General features: G+C 32.8%; 1 protein-coding gene and 1 non-coding gene across 2 annotated transcripts; both read left to right on the top strand.

Moving 5' to 3' along the window:
• The first annotated feature begins 283 nt into the window (after positions 1–283).
• On the top strand, positions 284–357 carry TRNAN-GUU (transfer RNA asparagine (anticodon GUU)). Its single transcript has one exon. It is a non-coding gene; the product is annotated as a tRNA-Asn (tRNA).
• A 6,102-nt stretch (positions 358–6,459) lies between these two features.
• Positions 6,460–12,667, top strand: LOC140991427 (homeobox-leucine zipper protein ATHB-15-like). The gene is made up of 18 exons (XM_073461376.1): positions 6,460–7,535; positions 7,864–8,023; positions 8,136–8,239; positions 8,458–8,548; positions 8,649–8,744; positions 8,841–8,954; positions 9,038–9,121; positions 9,228–9,383; positions 9,672–9,746; positions 9,863–9,969; positions 10,058–10,250; positions 10,407–10,592; positions 10,756–10,836; positions 11,150–11,284; positions 11,406–11,728; positions 11,826–11,931; positions 12,096–12,245; positions 12,375–12,667. Exons 1-18 carry the CDS (start codon positions 7,303–7,305, stop codon positions 12,519–12,521), a joined length of 2,541 nt encoding a protein of 846 aa, XP_073317477.1. The 5' UTR covers positions 6,460–7,302; the 3' UTR covers positions 12,522–12,667.
• Positions 12,668–16,812: the final 4,145 nt, after the last annotated feature.

Below are 16,812 nucleotides of genomic sequence, written 5' to 3'. Positions count from 1 at the left end.
GTACCATTTTATTCGGATCGGGTTAAATCCGATTCAAGATTTCATTTATTTTTTCATTGTTTTATTTTATAAATAACTTCTTTTTATGTGCATGGTTAACGATTCATTTCATCCGTTCCGTCTGCGGTCGATTAACCACATCTATCGTTCAATACATTTTTACCAATTAATTAATTTAATTCAAATTGTAACGAGTTTTTCTTCCATTATTAAGAGAAAATGACGGAAGATATAATCTGTAAAATTAATTAAATAATTTAATAAATCGAAATTTTGAATTTAAGCTGGAATAGCTCAGTTGGTTAGAGCGTGTGGCTGTTAACCACAAGGTCGGAGGTTCAAGCCCTCCTTCTAGCGTAGCGATAGGTTTTTTAATTTCCAGTAGCAATATTGCACTTTTAACCCAAAATATAAATATATTTTCACACTGAGTCAACAATTCAATCTATTTCTTCACCTTGCGTCCTAATCGAAACCTTCACCTGAATCTAATGTTACTGTAAATTAAATTGAAAGAAATATTAATCTTATTATTATATTGCTAAAATGATATATCCAAACACACGAAATACGGGAACACTTCAACTCAACAATCACACCTTGTCTTCACCAACCATTTGAAATTATATTAAATCCCCCCAACTATCTCAGCTTCAAAAGATTTCGAATTCGAGCCGATACCGAATCCGAAATCACACCCCTTGTTTCAGGGAAAATAAACGAAAATTTGAGGTGTTCTTGTTTTCGTAGTCTATTTTGTTTCCGGATGTGCATTATCGGACAGCTTCTGGTGGACGGACAGAAGCTAAGGGACAACATTGAATTGTACGGACCATATGTAAGCCCTTTTTGGTACTTTTTCTTTACTTAAAAATAGTAATATTTAAACTGACGTTTGATGCAAAAGATGATACGTTAGTTGGTCATATATATAACCTTGTAAAAGATTAGTGTTATAAATCATTCTATTATCTATACATTGATTTATCGTCTTTATGTGATACATATTTTATCGTTACATTTCACGAGCCTAATACTGTATAGTGTTAACGTCACGCTATTACAATAATAATAAATAAATAACGTATTTATTTGATGGATTAAAATCCTATCTTAGGCTTTGTTTTATTAATGTAAAATAATTACAGGACAGGCCATTGTTGAATTGTGATGTGCCACTGGCATGGTTGAGGTAATTATTATTAGACTAATTAATTGAATGTTCCTATTTTATTAGCTCAAAAAGTTAGAATTTGTTATCAAGTATTTTTTAAATTGTTTAAATGAGCTTCAATTTACGAACTAAAAGAAGTTATCGGTTGAGCTCAACATATATAGCATTAGGGTATTCCCAAATGTGTATCCAACGTACAATGAACATTTATTCTTATATATGAGATTCATATTGATTTTATATGTAAATCACTCACGTAAAAATGGATAAGAATAGTTGAATATAATCTTATGATATTATTCCAAGATTAACATCTCATTAACTGAAGTTGTTTCGTCAAGATTTTGTTTTCAGTTTGAAATAAATAAATAAGATTCTTTTTCAAAGTAGGTTGTTGAGGGAAGGGAATTATTTTTAGTGTGTGTGGTTACAAAAATATTTTGGTTCGAAAGCGCTTTTTAAGTTTATATTTTAAAAGTGTTCTTTAAGTAAAATTTGTGATATGTTTGTGTTTGTATAAATTAATAAAGATCACTTTTTAATTTATAAAATTTAATGGAATAAGTGTTTGTTTGAGCATTTAGTTAAAAAAATATTTGTTAGGATCGAAAATAACAATTTACATGGTGATGAATGAACTGTTATGCAACTATTACTACAACTATCAAACAGTACAAGCCAAGCCTTCTCGGGCCAACCTAAGCCTTTCTCTAGCTGGCTTGCCTGGGCCCTACGACTCACGCAGGTTGATCCATCTAGGCCCTCCTTTAAATAGATTGAAATTTTTTTAACCCAACTCACTTAAATTTTGTGGCATTACGAGCTCAACTCAAATTGACGGCTCTAACTATGACAAATAATGCAAAACAAATAAAACTTTCAAGGGCTGCAAATTTTCTGGAATTTCAAACGTTGTTAGAAATTAATTTACTCAACACGATTCAAATAATAAATAATAACAAATCATACGAACGAAAACCTAGACTATGCTATCACTGTTGGAGTATTGCTTTCTCACACCCATGAAACTGAGTAAATTTAAAATTATTATGTTTTGACAATCAAAACTCCCTTGGGCGCTATATGATTTAAAACCATTCATAGGATGTTTAGTTTATTTACCTTTGCGGTCTAGACGGTGACTCTAATTATCCAGATGTTTAGGTTGTAAATTTTTTTTTTTTTTTTACTTCCGTACGAACAATCAATTGGATAAAACATTGTTCTTTGTTCTCCGAACTAGATTCACGATTGAATACGATTTTTTTTCTTTTCTAATTCGCACTAGAAAACTATTAAATATTTTTCGTTGAGATCAACTCCCTGGAAGACGATCGACGTCCGGCAGCGTGCACAGTTGTGAATGGATGAAATCGGCCGATGCTTGAATCAATTTGCCCAGCCTTTGGTTGTTGATTCTTAATCAGTCATTATGGCCGAGACCTTGTTTTGATTCTTAATCAACATGGCCAAAATAGAATCAATGCTGCCGAGAGTTTTTCTGAGCAAAAAGGTTGGCCGATTTCTCTGTGTGCAGGAGAGAAGAGGAGATTCCAAGAGAATCCTGGTAAATGTATTTGCGTATCTAGGTATTGTTTATTAATTGTGATGTATTATCAAATTTTTGATAACATGTGTTTAATAATCACAAATCAGGATTTTGTAAGTTTCATTATTTAAAATACTTATATTGTATTTTCTAATCTTGAAAATATCAGGAATAATTAAATAATTATCAACTCATGATAATAAATAATATATTATAATTAAAAAATCATTAATCAATTAATTCAATACTGCTCTAGAATATTTTATGAAAATCTTATATAGTAATCATTACTACTCGGTTATTATTTAATAATGTATTCTAAATTCAATGATTAAATAATTATGAATTCATTATAATCCCGATCGACAATTGGACATGCCAATGTGAGGGGGTACAAATCTTGTTCATATAATAAAAACGAAAATTTTTTCACTGAGCGAACTATTTTGAGAACTCTTTCACTAAATTTAGCAGTTGCACTCTTCTTACTTAATTAGCAGTCATGCTAACTTCTACAAATTTCAATAATGAAATCTAATCATAAACTCTTTTTTAAGCAATACGTTTGATCCTCATCAAACCAAAGTCGTTAAATTCAACTCTTTGAATTTTACTATCTCGACATAAACGCATAATACAATATATGTGTGACCCTCAGTTGCTTAGAGATATAGCTAGCTGTGGCTTAGCAACTTCTTGTGATTTAGAACAACACTTTTTCTCATTCTGGCTTACCCTAATTAGCCTCATTCTTTAATCAACATCTTGATCAAAACATCATAATTCAAGTCTGATTGCACCCATTGGATTATGGTAAGAATGTCAAATAACATTATCTCACGATCTCATAGGTACCACATACATTGCCTACAAGAACCAATAAGTTATGATTGCGTACGATATTGTACATTCATATCATATATCTCGATCGAATCTACAAACATTAGTACATCGAGAGTTGTAAATGATTTCTATAAGGATGTGATGTATTTTTTAGTAATAATAGTGACATGATATGTATAACTAGGAAAAACAAATTTTCCTAAATCACATACATTTATCTGGTCAGAGACTCTTTGTGCTACTAGCTAATCAGATCACATAAGATATCTTCACCGGCAGGAGAGCGATGAATACTTGACTAAAATGTACTGACTCCTACGTATTACGAGACTACATCCAACCTCGCCATCTGATGAGCCTCAATAAAGTTGGTAAATGAATCAAAGTGCAGTGCTAGTACGTAAAGCCTCTATGTTGTCTCGGATCTTAAGAACTAAAGTACAGCTATAACCACATACTAATCCATTCGATGAGTGATAACCACTTGAATAATTTATAAAGGGTTGTTCAGTACATCATCCAATTAGCATCCATCTGTATGAATGAACATTTACACACCCTTATCAATGAAACATGACATTTACATCACGGATGTCAGTCTCGAGCTCGAACGACCTTTATCATTTTTTAGGCTGTTGAATCGACTAGAAATAAGTTTAGAATATACAATACACTTCATAATGAATTTATTATCTACGTTGTGAGATATACATCATAGTACTATAATATATTTAAGAGTGTCAATTCGGGTGGGTTCTGGTCGAGTTGAATCATGATAGTATTAATAACTGTCGAACCCGAACCCGACTAACCCAATCAACCCAATTCAAGACGATTTTGTTTGTTTTTTTAAATAATTAAATAAAAATTTTAAAAAATATTTTAATTTAAACACATAATAAAAAATATCTCCTTATATATGATTTAAATTTGAAAATTTAATAGTAGAAAATTAAAAATATATATACTAAATCAATTAAATAATTAATTAGAAAATAAATATACCATTTTTTTTCAAACATACTATTTATGTTAGATTGGGTTATACCAAAGGCCGTTATGATTGCTATCTCAATTTTAATAAAATAGAAAAAGATAAATAGTATAATTAACATGATTTATTGAATTATAATTAATAAAATCCAATTTTTGAATGTCGAATTAATCAACAACTCACCCATAAATAGAACAGGAACATTAAAACCAATTAATGAAAAAAAAGTTAGGCTTGGTAATGGGCCGACTTGGGCTCCTAATTTCCCTGGATCTTGCCAACTTTTTTTGCTACATGACTGAAATCCGAGCTCAAATATATATATATATATAGTAGGTCTCTTGTGAGCCGGTCTCACGAATCTTTATCTATGAGACGGGTCAATCCTATCGATATTCACAATAAAATAATATTCTTAGCATAAAAAGTAATACTTTTTCATGGATGACCCAAATAAGAGATCCGTCTCATAAAATACGACCCGTGAGACCGTCTCATACAAGTTTTTGTCATATATATACACACGTATACATATTGCGTTACGAAGAGTATATATCTCATCCTCACATGTCACATTTCATATGTCACGTTTTGTTTATTTTATTTCTTACATTCTTCATGCATGTCTTGTTATTTTTGTCAACATAGGTATTTAAAATGGACATAGTTTGATACTTTGATATATTATGCCGTATGCGATTTTTCATTGAAATATGAAAGTACCGTATGATCTCTTGGTGCTTTTAGTGGACGGAGAGATTGACTCGATCCATGTATAACATATTTTAACTCCATATGATACATATGGAGAGCAAAATATTCACTCTTTTTATACGAGCTCGTGTTATTTCATCGGTTCTAATTTTTCGCCTCTCTCGATCCTTAACGCAAGATATTTTTTCTCTATCGAAGCCAATTTACACATTGTTATAACTCTCAGATACTAATATTACTGAGATATTTAAAGTTGTTTTGTGATTTGCTCACTTATAATATAATAAATAATAAATAAATAATGTGTTAAAAAAAATAAATATAAAATGACTGATATTGCATACCGAGAGTAAAGAATCTGCCATAACCTAAAAAGACTTGCCTGAGTTGGAAGTATAATATAATAAATAAAATAGTGTGAAACAAGCAGAGGCGCATGCAAAACCCTAATCATGGTGTCCTCTGCCACCCCACTCATTTCTTCTCATTTTTTTTATTATTATTATATATATTCTTAAAATTAACATTTTCCCTCCATTTTACATATAATTTTTAAATATATAGATTGGTAAGTTGAAAGATGAACTTTTTTTTTTGTAAGTATGTCATTGTGAGACGATTTTATGGATATTTATTCGTGAGATATGTTAATCATGTTTATATTTATGATAAAAAATAATATTTTTGATATAAAAATAATATTTTTTACAAATGAATTAAATAAAATGCCTGTTCTATAAAATTGATCAAGTGTTTTAAAAATAGAAGCATGGTATATATTGTCTACCAGGTAAAATGGCAATGTACTAGGATAATAATCATTCCTACTGCTGACCAGTTGCTAGGACAAGATATGTAGTCCTGACAAGACTCGCAGGTTTCTTGCTATTTTTTTTTTTTATATTTTTTGTTCGTACAAATGAATTTAATTTATGTTTGATCCAAGTAATTTTTTTATTTAGAAGAAATAAATATTATAACTAAAATTTGAGATTTTGATGAACCAGGCAAAGTTTGAAGCTCAAATTCTATTATAATGGAAATATCTTTATAAATGTACTTATTTAATTACCAAGGAAAAAAATCCATGGTTGATAAAATAAGATTGCAAAGGAGCCCATGTAGTTCTGTTCCTGTAGACCTGTACGAGGACATTAGAAAGAAAAATAGAAATAAAGTGGCAAAAAATAAGCCAATCCGGAAACAGAGTGCTCCACTCAGCGATCTCCTATGTTCCCTTTCCCTTTCCATTTTCTTTACCAACAACTACTTTTTCGTTTTTCATTCATTTCCAGATCCATTTCCCTAATGTTTATGTGTATTATCACGCGATATGTAGTTATGTGGCTGTAGATATGCGTACATTCACGTGGGATTTGCGTTAACCGAAGCTAAATTTGAATTTCAGTGAAGCAGAAAAGGAATCTTGGAAGCAGATGAGGTGTTATGTTTGGTTTGCTTATTTTGCTTGTTTTGGGTTTATGCTTTAAAGCCTAAATCTCCGGTCTTTGGATTAACTTGCTCTTTTTGGGTGGAGTATTTGGCTCCTTTGTGGGATTTGAGGCATGCTTGGTGTATTGAAGAAATGATGCTTATAAAAGTGTTTTTAGTTTGTTTTCTGGTGCTTTGTTGATTCCTGGGATTTTGTTTTCTTGTGTTTGGTGCTGTGAAGTTGTGCCGCTGCAGTCCAGGAATCTGTTCGTCCGTTACACATCAAGATTCTTGCTTTCCGTGTTCGTTTATATTAGTATATAGTTGCAATCTGCCTCTGAATCAGAAACATTCTCAACTGGGCCGCTACTTTATGAAAGTAGTATAGTATTTATTGTCCAAAAAAAAGAAATTGGGATTATGCTCGAAGGTTGAAAATTTCTTTCTTATATGTTGAAAAGATTGGTTTTTCCAGTAGCCCACAAGATTTTGAGCTATTTTGAAGCGAAGAAAAGGGCAGTTTGAGTGAGAGTTTCTTGGTTTATATATTTAGAGGGAAGGTTCTCTTGGGTGGTTAGGAGATTGAAATTGTGAAATATGGATATGTCTTGCAAGGATAGTAACAGGGCGGCGACAGCCAGCGGCGGGGAAGGAGTTATGGATAATGGTAAGTATGTGCGCTATACACCTGAACAGGTTGAAGCCCTTGAAAGGCTGTATCACGACTGTCCGAAGCCGAGCTCAATGCGCCGACAGCAGCTGATTCGTGAGTGCCCTATTTTATCCAACATCGAGCCTAAGCAGATCAAAGTGTGGTTTCAGAATAGGAGGTACTGTCATTCTATTTTGACAGAATTGTTAGTCAAGTTGATCGCTAGTTTTTGCTTTAGTCCACTTTTTTAACAGGTTGTGATTATTTCCATAGATTAAGATTTGTCGAATTTTATGTTTAGGGTGTAAAGTTTTAATCTTATTTAGTATCTTACTGAAATATCAATAAATGTTTGAATCCTTTATAAAGTTAAGGACGGAGTGGGGAATTTGTGTTCCTTTTTCTGGTCAATTCTTGGTTTGTGATTTATGGAATGTTTAATGGATATTTTTTAATAAATTGAGGGCCTTAAATTATATTTGTTGGTTCTTTGCTTGGAAACATAGATGTAGAGAAAAGCAAAGGAAAGAGGCTTCAAGGCTTCAGTCTGTGAATAGGAAGCTTTCAGCCATGAATAAGCTCTTAATGGAGGAGAACGATAGGCTGCAGAAACAAGTGTCTCAATTGGTGTATGAGAACAGTTACTTTCGCCAGCATACACCAAGTGTGAGAGTTGTGAAACATCCCTTTATCAGTCTTGGTTTTTTGGTTAACTCGAAGTGGTTTCTGGAGGAAATTGAAGGGTTTTGCTTTTTTGTTTTATTAATTTCCATTGTAGAATGCACTTGCTACGAAAGACACAAGCTGTGAATCAGTGGTGACTAGTGGTCAACACCACCACTTGACACCTCAGCATCCGCCAAGGGATGCAAGTCCTGCAGGGTGAGTAGTGTTAGGTTACGTTTGTTGCAAAGTTAAAAAGTCATGCTTAATTTTTTCATATGGCCTCTCAAAACATTAACACTCCTGAATTAACTATTTATTTTCTTGAAGGACAAGAATAGATTGTGTTTGTTATCATGCTCTATCATTCATCTACCTTGTGTTGTGTGTTTATGAATGGCTCTATTAAATTCTGTTTTCTTTTTGCATTTTTTTAGGCTTTTGTCCATTGCAGAAGAGACTTTAACAGAGTTTCTTTCAAAGGCCACTGGAACTGCTGTAGAGTGGGTCCAAATGCCTGGAATGAAGGTACAGTATGTCGAGACACGTGCTCTTTTTGTGTGTTCTATGGCAATTTCCGTTGGATATTACCTGTTTGGCCTATTAAATTTTGGTTTATATGGAGTAGCCTGGTCCGGATTCCATTGGAATCGTTGCTATTTCTCATGGTTGCACTGGCGTTGCAGCAAGAGCCTGCGGCCTGGTTGGTCTAGAGCCCACCAGGGTAAGTTTCCTCCACTCTTGTTCTCTCTGCGTGTTTCCACCTAATTATTCTACAGTTATATTGTCAGGAAAAATTGCTTATGGTTGTTTGATACAGGTCGTGGAAATCCTGAAGGATCGGCCCATGTGGTTTCGCTATTGCAGGGCTGTGGACGTTCTCAATGTGCTGCCTACTGCAAACGGTGGAACAGTAGAACTCTTATACATGCAGGTTTATAAATGTTGTCAAAGTGGCTTGCATATGTTTTTCCTTATTTATATGCTTTAACGGGCTTTTGAAATTGGAAACTGTAGCTATATGCGCCAACAACTTTGGCCCCAGGTCGTGACTTTTGGTTGTTACGCTATACTTCAGTCATGGACGATGGTAGTCTAGTGGTAAGTGAACTTTTAATGCATTGTATATTTTTCAGTCAAGCTCTTTAAATCTTTATTTTAGACCAGCTTGATGATGATTGGACTTGTTTTGTTTCGCAATGCTCAGGTCAGTGAAAGATCACTTAGCAATACTCAAAATGGTCCAACCATGCCACCAGTGCAGAACTTTGTGAGAGCGGAAATGTTTCCCAGTGGCTATCTTGTTAGACCGTATGATGGAGGAGGTTCAATTATCCACATTGTTGACCACATGAATTTAGAGGTACTTTGACTTATAGCTATGCCATGTTCGACATGGTACGACCTCTGTCATGGAGTGAAAATATTGTTATTAAGAGCACATCTAATATGTCAAGAAACAATTCCAAATTGTGTTTGTGCGTCGATAATGGACACAAACATTCCCTTTTGTTGAGATTTTTCTGGAAGACGATTATCCTTTACTAACTATTGCAATCGGTATGGTTTAATTTTAGAGGAATTGACCTCCTAACGATACAGTTGTTTGCAATTGGATTCTATCGGTATCGATTAACGTTTTGTTTTCCAGGCATGGAGTGTTCCAGAAGTGTTGCGGCCACTCTATGAGTCATCAACAGTGCTTGCTCAGAAGACGACAATGGCTGTAACAATCTTATTCTTATTTCTTTAATTTCGGATGGCAATTGAATAACACCAGGGCAAATGTTGATGCTTTATGTGTTGTTTCCTTTGTTTTACCTTATTTTTCCCCAAATGCAGGCTCTTCGCCATCTTAGGCAGATAGCTCAGGATGTTTCACAGCCTAATAGCACCAACATGGGAAGGCGTCCAGCAGTTCTACGTGCCCTTGGCCTTCGGCTGAGCCGGTGTGAACATGAGATACTCCTTTTGGTGTCTTCTTTTGTTTTATATATTATTTTGTCAAGTTTTAGAAACATTTTTGGCCGTTCTTAGGGGTTTCAACGAGGCTCTTAATGGATTCAGTGATGAAGGGTGGTCTTTGATTGGAAATAATGGCATGGACGATGTTACTATTCTAGTAAATTCCAATCCAGACAAGTTGATGGGGTTAAATATCTCATTCAACAACGGATATACTTCCATTTGCAATGCTGTGTTATGCGCCAAAGCATCCATGCTTCTGCAGGTCGGTTTGCGTTCCTTGTTTGTCTTTTTGGGCATTCTTTTATTTTTTTTAATGAGAAGTAATAATAAAAAAGAGCATACCTCAAACCTTGAAAATGTGATTATGATGCATTTTTTTGTAAAATTCTGTCATCAAGTCCTATCTTTCTTGGTGCAGAACGTGCCTCCTGCGATACTACTCAGGTTTCTGCGTGAGCATAGATCAGAGTGGGCTGACAACAACATTGATGCTTACTCAGCTGCTGCCGTCAAAATGGGTCCCTGTACTTTGTTAGGGCCCCGAGTTGGTAACTTTGGGGGTCAAGTTATCCTTCCTTTGGCTCAGACTATTGAGCACGAAGAGGCAAGTTGCGTGAATTAATTTGTTCACCCATATAGACACCTTATCTTTCTTTTGGTCAATTGAATTCAATGCTTCTATAGTATAAAACGTGGTGATATAACTTGGTATTAACCCTAAGTCAATTTCCAACACAATTTTTTCTACATTTTCTTCTTCTTAATAGCTGCTGGAGGTAATCAAATTGGAAGGTGTTGGCCATTCTCCTGAAGATGTGATGCTGCCGAGGGACGTGTTTCTCTTGCAGGTAGATTTTGTCCTCTACTCTATAGGATTAGGAGAAAGTAACTGGCCCGCATTCATATGATTATACAATTTTTGAAAAGAATGAGCATTGGACTTTATGTTCGACTATTTTTTTTGGTCAATCAAGTTCGACTATTTTTCAAGAAATAGAAATCTAGTTATCATGGGAATGAGTCCATATATCAGGGCCCAAGAGGCCTGTTGCGTTTTGAAATGTAGTGCTTTGAGCATTCCCAGAGAAAGCATTTGAAATTGTGGCTATGCATCATTTTTCCGTTTTTGCCCCCCTCTTTTCATTTCTTGCTGGTTGGCAGATGTGCTGTGGAATGGATGAAAACACTGTTGGAACGTGTGCTGAACTCATATTCGCCCCTATAGATGCCTCTTTTGCTGATGATGCTCCTCTCTTGCCTTCTGGTTTTCGCATCATTCCTCTCGATTCTGTCAAGGTTAGTGTTCATGACTAATTTCTGTCATGTCTGTACTTTAACTCATTAACATCTTAAATATCTGAATCTCTATTTTTTGGGGCTTTCGGTTCTTGATTTCTTCCCCACATATGTTACACAGGAAACTTCAAGTCCAAACCGCACGCTGGATCTTGCATCTGCTCTTGAAACTGGAGCGGCGGGCAACAAGTCCTCGAACGACCTTGGTGTCACAAATGGCTCTACAAGATCTGTCATGACAATTGCATTTGAGTTTGCATTCGAAAGTCACATGCAAGACAATGTCGCCTCGATGGCTCGACAATATGTTCGCAGCATCATATCTTCGGTTCAAAGGGTGGCGTTAGCTCTCTCTCCATCTCACCTAGGTTCTGCTGGTCTTCGATCACATCTTGGAACTCCCGAGGCACATACACTTACTCGCTGGATCTGCCAAAGTTATAGGTACGTCAAATTTGTAATATAATGATACAGTTCAACCCAAAACCTGTAGTTTAATTTCATCGCTGTAGCTAAAGAATTATCGTTCATAATTTGGCAGGAGCTATATGGGAGTCGAGCTTCTAAATTGTAACGGGGAAGGGAGTGAATCCATGCTTAAAGCTCTATGGCATCACTCGGATGCCATTATGTGCTGCTCCATGAAGGTAAATTTTCAAACTAACTGGCCCTTCAAAAGTGAAATTAAAATATTAAATTTTTTGTAATTTGTTCAAGTCTCCCACGTATGAATATTTTGATCTATAATTGAATCATGCAATATTTTAGTTCTTTAGAATCTTATAACATGAAACGAACGAAACTTGTGCAGGCGATGCCAGTTTGTACATTTGCAAACCAGGCTGGTCTTGACATGCTCGAGACAACCTTGGTTGCACTTCAAGACATATCTTTGGATAAGATTTTCGACGATCATGGCCGGAAAAACCTCGTCTCCGAGTTTTCACACATAATGAATCAGGTCACTGCGATCCCTTCGAACCAAAACATCATCAATACAGCACCTTCAGTCTATGTAGCTGATAATTTAAATTGAAACTCGTGAATTCATATGCGTTTTTTAAAAACGTTTTGAACTAATTAATTTCAGGGTTTTACGTCGCTTCAAGGTGGCATCTGTTTGTCGAGCATGAGCAGGCCGGTGTCTTACGAGAGAGCCGTGGCTTGGAAAGTTCTGAATGATGACGAAACCGCGAATTGCATCTGTTTTCTGTTCGTCAACTGGTCGTTTGTTTGAGCTATCCACGACTTTCAAAAATTTAAAAATGGTTCTAAAAATGTTTTACTATTCGTTTAATTCTCCATGGTTTTATCGCCCAAGAAAATTCCTATGTTTGTTGGATCATGTGCACTACGGGATTTAGTATGCTGTGTGTTTTCTTATCTGCCTTGCTTGCTCATCTTTTGAAAGCGCAAATTTTTTTATTATTTCATTATGCTTACCTTGTTCTATCTATCTAAAACATGTTCTTAGATGGCAGACTGAACTAGAATTCTACGAACTAACATTGAATTTTTAATAATCCTTAGTAAAAACCTTATCTAAAGTATTCTCTGTGTGATTGCTTTTTAAAATATTTTGGAATCGGTAATAGTAGATATGAGTGGCCATCACGTATGATATCACCAAGAAAAGCAGTCATTTTTACAAGCCAAAATCGATATAGTGAAACTTCTCCCAGCATCTGTACGAATTTGCAAAAACGTATAATTTTCATTTATTCTTACAATATGAATGAAAACATATCGTTATAGAATTTGTTGGTCAGCAGCTTCATCCACATGATCGTCTTCTTCAATGGGAATGGAGAGTCTGTCACCCTCACCATCTGTCCATCTCGGTAGAACACATTAAATTCACGTGACAGTGTATAACAAATCATAAATAGTTATTTTTTTTTAATTAACATATATTTCAAGTGCATTCCAACATACCTCAAATATAAGTCATTCTATTCAAACACAGGGCTAGAATTGATTAGGTGAAATCACTTTATTTTGGCGTAATTATGCAAATTCTAAGTAAAGAACGCGTCAAGTACTTTTTGTTAATTATTATTAAACCTTGTTTTGCACGTTTAATATATCATAATAAATTTGATTATTTCATAGTTTGGAAATGTATTAATTATTTATGATAAAAATTAATCACTCTCTTATACTCTAGTCATTGCATTTCTTGTCAATAAAAAAAAATTGAACGTGATAGTTAAATTTATAAAATGTGGCGAAATTTTATTTTTCAATAATTAATTTTCAAATTTTAATTTTGTGTGTTCTGACAGTGAAAGAAACATTTATTTATTGGTTTTCTCGTAGGTTAGCATTACTTCGAAGGAGAGGTTACCTTGGACACGTGTCCTTTATTTTTTCCTTTAAATAGTTTAATAATATAAAATAACTTAAATATCAAACAATAATGAGCAAAACCTAACGTGGGAAGAAAAGTGGTTTGTGTTTGGAGTGTTCCCAAAGAAGAAAGCATAATCCCTAAAACCAAAACCATGGAGCCTCTAAATTACTTTTCGAAAACTGAAAAAATTAATGGACAAGTTGTATTAAGTAAATTTTGAAAATATAAAAAATATATATTAATTTAAATCATAAAACAAACAATATATTTAGTTTCGAATAATATATAATTATTAACAATAGAAGATGTGTACAAAATTGATATTTAATACTATTATTATTATTGTGATTGACGTTGTCGAGATTTCTGTTTAACATAAATAGCAAAAATGTTGTGCGTATCAGATATCACAGTTGTAACCAAATGTTGTAACATTTAGCGAGAAACACACAACATAATAATATATCACACAAATAAATAATTTAAATATAAATATCTCAAAAATAATTATGCACAAGTATGCGATGTGATATCTTAGGGATAAAATAATCACTCGAAAAACAACTTGAGTTTACAAAACTAACACTAATGATTTTATGAAAAATTATCTTTCTTAAAACGTTAAGGAATCAAATTGCATCATAAAACAAATAACAAACTTAAAAAGAAATCAAATAATGCAAAACAATGTGACAAAAAACTGGAGTAACAAAAAAAAAATCTTCAATCAACACTTTCATAAGTGTTGTCTTCAGATGTCTCCAACAACCACGATAACACATTAAAACACCGACGATCTTCAAATGATGACGCTATGTGACTTGATTCTTCTCTCTATATTTCCGCGTCTGTATATCTCGTTCTCCCCTTCTTTTATTGCGTAGCATATGATTCTTCTATTTATAGGCATGTTTTTCCCTAAATTTGGTTCATTGATTAAATACCTACAAATCATGGTAAGATAGAATTTATAAGAAAATAAATACTTTTAAGCATATCAAATTAAATCTAGAGTCAATCATTATAAAAATCTAGAAAGACAAAAAATTTTAATCAATCATTTAACAAAATCTTATCAATAAGAAAAATATAATTTTAAATATTAAATTATATCTTTGAATCTAAGAATTAATTTTCCTTTCAATTATTATAATTTTAAAATTCATATATGTGATTTTTTATTACAAAATATCGATTACATTATTAAATTTCAAATTCTTTGAAAGATAATTAAACATTTCTAGTCAATCGTGCTTGATTAACTAAACTTATTATACATTTCTGAGTTCTGTTATTTTCCTTACATCTGAATTTATATTTAGGAGTTTAAATTGCTAAAAAGTTAAATTAAATTTGCTAAAAATTCCCTACAAAGAATTAATTTGCAAAACATTAACTGAAATCCTTGTGAAAAACAATGAGCTAAAACTTTATGTTTATCATTAAATTTACAGCTAAAATCCCCTTGTCGATGGAATTCTCGCGCTGCAAGTACTTTTTAAAACAGTTGTACGTAAAATTATATCTAAATTAATATATTTCAAATAAAAAAAAATTGATTACATTCAAATTATTATTTCGATCTGAAAACTTGAAATATTTTGGAATTATTTATACCGACTTAAAAACACATTTAATATATAAAAAAGTAAAAAAAAAAAAAAATTAACGGGCTGGGATTTATTTATTTAAGTTACAAATTTAACAATTAATGGGCAGATTTTAGCTCATTGATTTGAACGTGGAGTTTTAGGTAATTAAATTTGTTTTTAAAAAAACAAGAAAGTTTTATTTTTAGCAATTTTAAGACAATATACCCAAACTTAGGTAAAATCTGAAATTTTTTTATTAAATAAAACTCTAAATTAAAGATGAACAATTGTTAGTGTAATGACACCTTTAGTTACAGCATAGAACGCACGCGTAGTACAATTACAAACTGTAATCTACTTTAATTTCCCTTTAATTAAAATATAATAACAATTAGCTCCCATTTGGTTGACAGCTTAATCCCAAATTTCACGACTTAATCGAAATAATTAACACATGAGTCAAACATCTTTACGACAACTGTTCACAAAAAAGCTAGCAAAGTATTAAAATTTGAACTTTTAAAAGTTGTCAAAAGCGAAACATTTTAATTATGGCTTGATTATAAATTTATATATGATACACGTTTTTGTGTTCGTGGTAGAGAGATGATCGGCAAATTATATCGCGCTAAAACGCTATTATCGAAAGTTCGAAGACAAATTTTAATTATTAGATCATCTAAGTTAGAATAATTTTTCAGGTCAAATATATATATGATCCCAATAATATATGTATATAATTGATTAAGTTTCGAGGTTATTAAATTTAGCACGAAGTGTTGAAGGAAGCGTATGGGAAATTGCTGGGAAGAAAAAGTTAGTAGTCCTTATTATACATAATTATGTAAAGGTAATTAAAGCTTTTTAATCAACCCTAAAATATGCATTCATGTTTGTGTGTATATTTTGCATGTACATGCATGCAAGTAACTTGAACTCAGAGTAAGCTAGAGTATTGTTGTCTTGAGTCGAGTCCGAACTTTAAATTTTTACGCTAAAGATTTTTATATTTTCTAATATTATTTGAATTATTATTTTGTGTTTAATATTATCATAAACTACATATAATATAGGTATCAATTATAATTTTTTTTTAAAAAAAATGAAAATATGTTTAACTATGTGTTGGGTTCAATAATTGTCATGCTGGAAGAACGATCGAACCTGTTAGGTAAGATTTTATTTAATGTGGTGGGACCCACATTAAATAAAATAATAATAAAATCTTTTCCCACATCGATTGTTTTTAAAAATTGGACGAGGGAATTAGTTATAAATAGAGCTCAATTCCTTCAGTTATTGTATCCCAAAATCAAAAGCTTTTTAGCTTTGATAAAAAGAGAGTGCATAGAAAAAAAGAGTGTATTTTTTTCTTGAGTGCGGGAATTCTCTTGTGTGAGTTAGAGAAATTATTTTCTCGGTATACTCGGGTTGGGAGTGTGAGAAATATTGAGTGTATTGGTGTATACACTTGTTGTAATATTTCTTCCAGTTATAAAAGTTGCAGTGCTCCGTGGACGTAGCCTATATTGGGTGAACCACGTAAATCTTTGTGTTCTTGTTGGTTATTTTATTCCGCAATT

Source organism: Primulina huaijiensis, chromosome 13, assembly GCF_012295235.1.
Source record: "Primulina huaijiensis isolate GDHJ02 chromosome 13, ASM1229523v2, whole genome shotgun sequence".
Classification (NCBI taxonomy): domain Eukaryota; kingdom Viridiplantae; phylum Streptophyta; class Magnoliopsida; order Lamiales; family Gesneriaceae; genus Primulina; species Primulina huaijiensis.
The sequence above is the reverse complement of the archived record's forward strand: the minus strand, read 5'-3'. Positions and strand labels throughout refer to the sequence as shown.

Excerpts from the sequence above, each read along its gene's own strand:
- LOC140991427 (XM_073461376.1), top strand. The coding sequence starts at position 7,303 with ATGGATATGTCTTGCAAGGATAGTAACAGGGCGGCGACAGCCAGCGGC. Across the intron at positions 10,593-10,755 it reads AGACTATTGAGCACGAAGAG|CTGCTGGAGGTAATCAAATT; the intron begins GCAAGTTGCGTG and ends TCTTCTTAATAG. Across the intron at positions 11,285-11,405 it reads TTCCTCTCGATTCTGTCAAG|GAAACTTCAAGTCCAAACCG; the intron begins GTTAGTGTTCAT and ends TATGTTACACAG.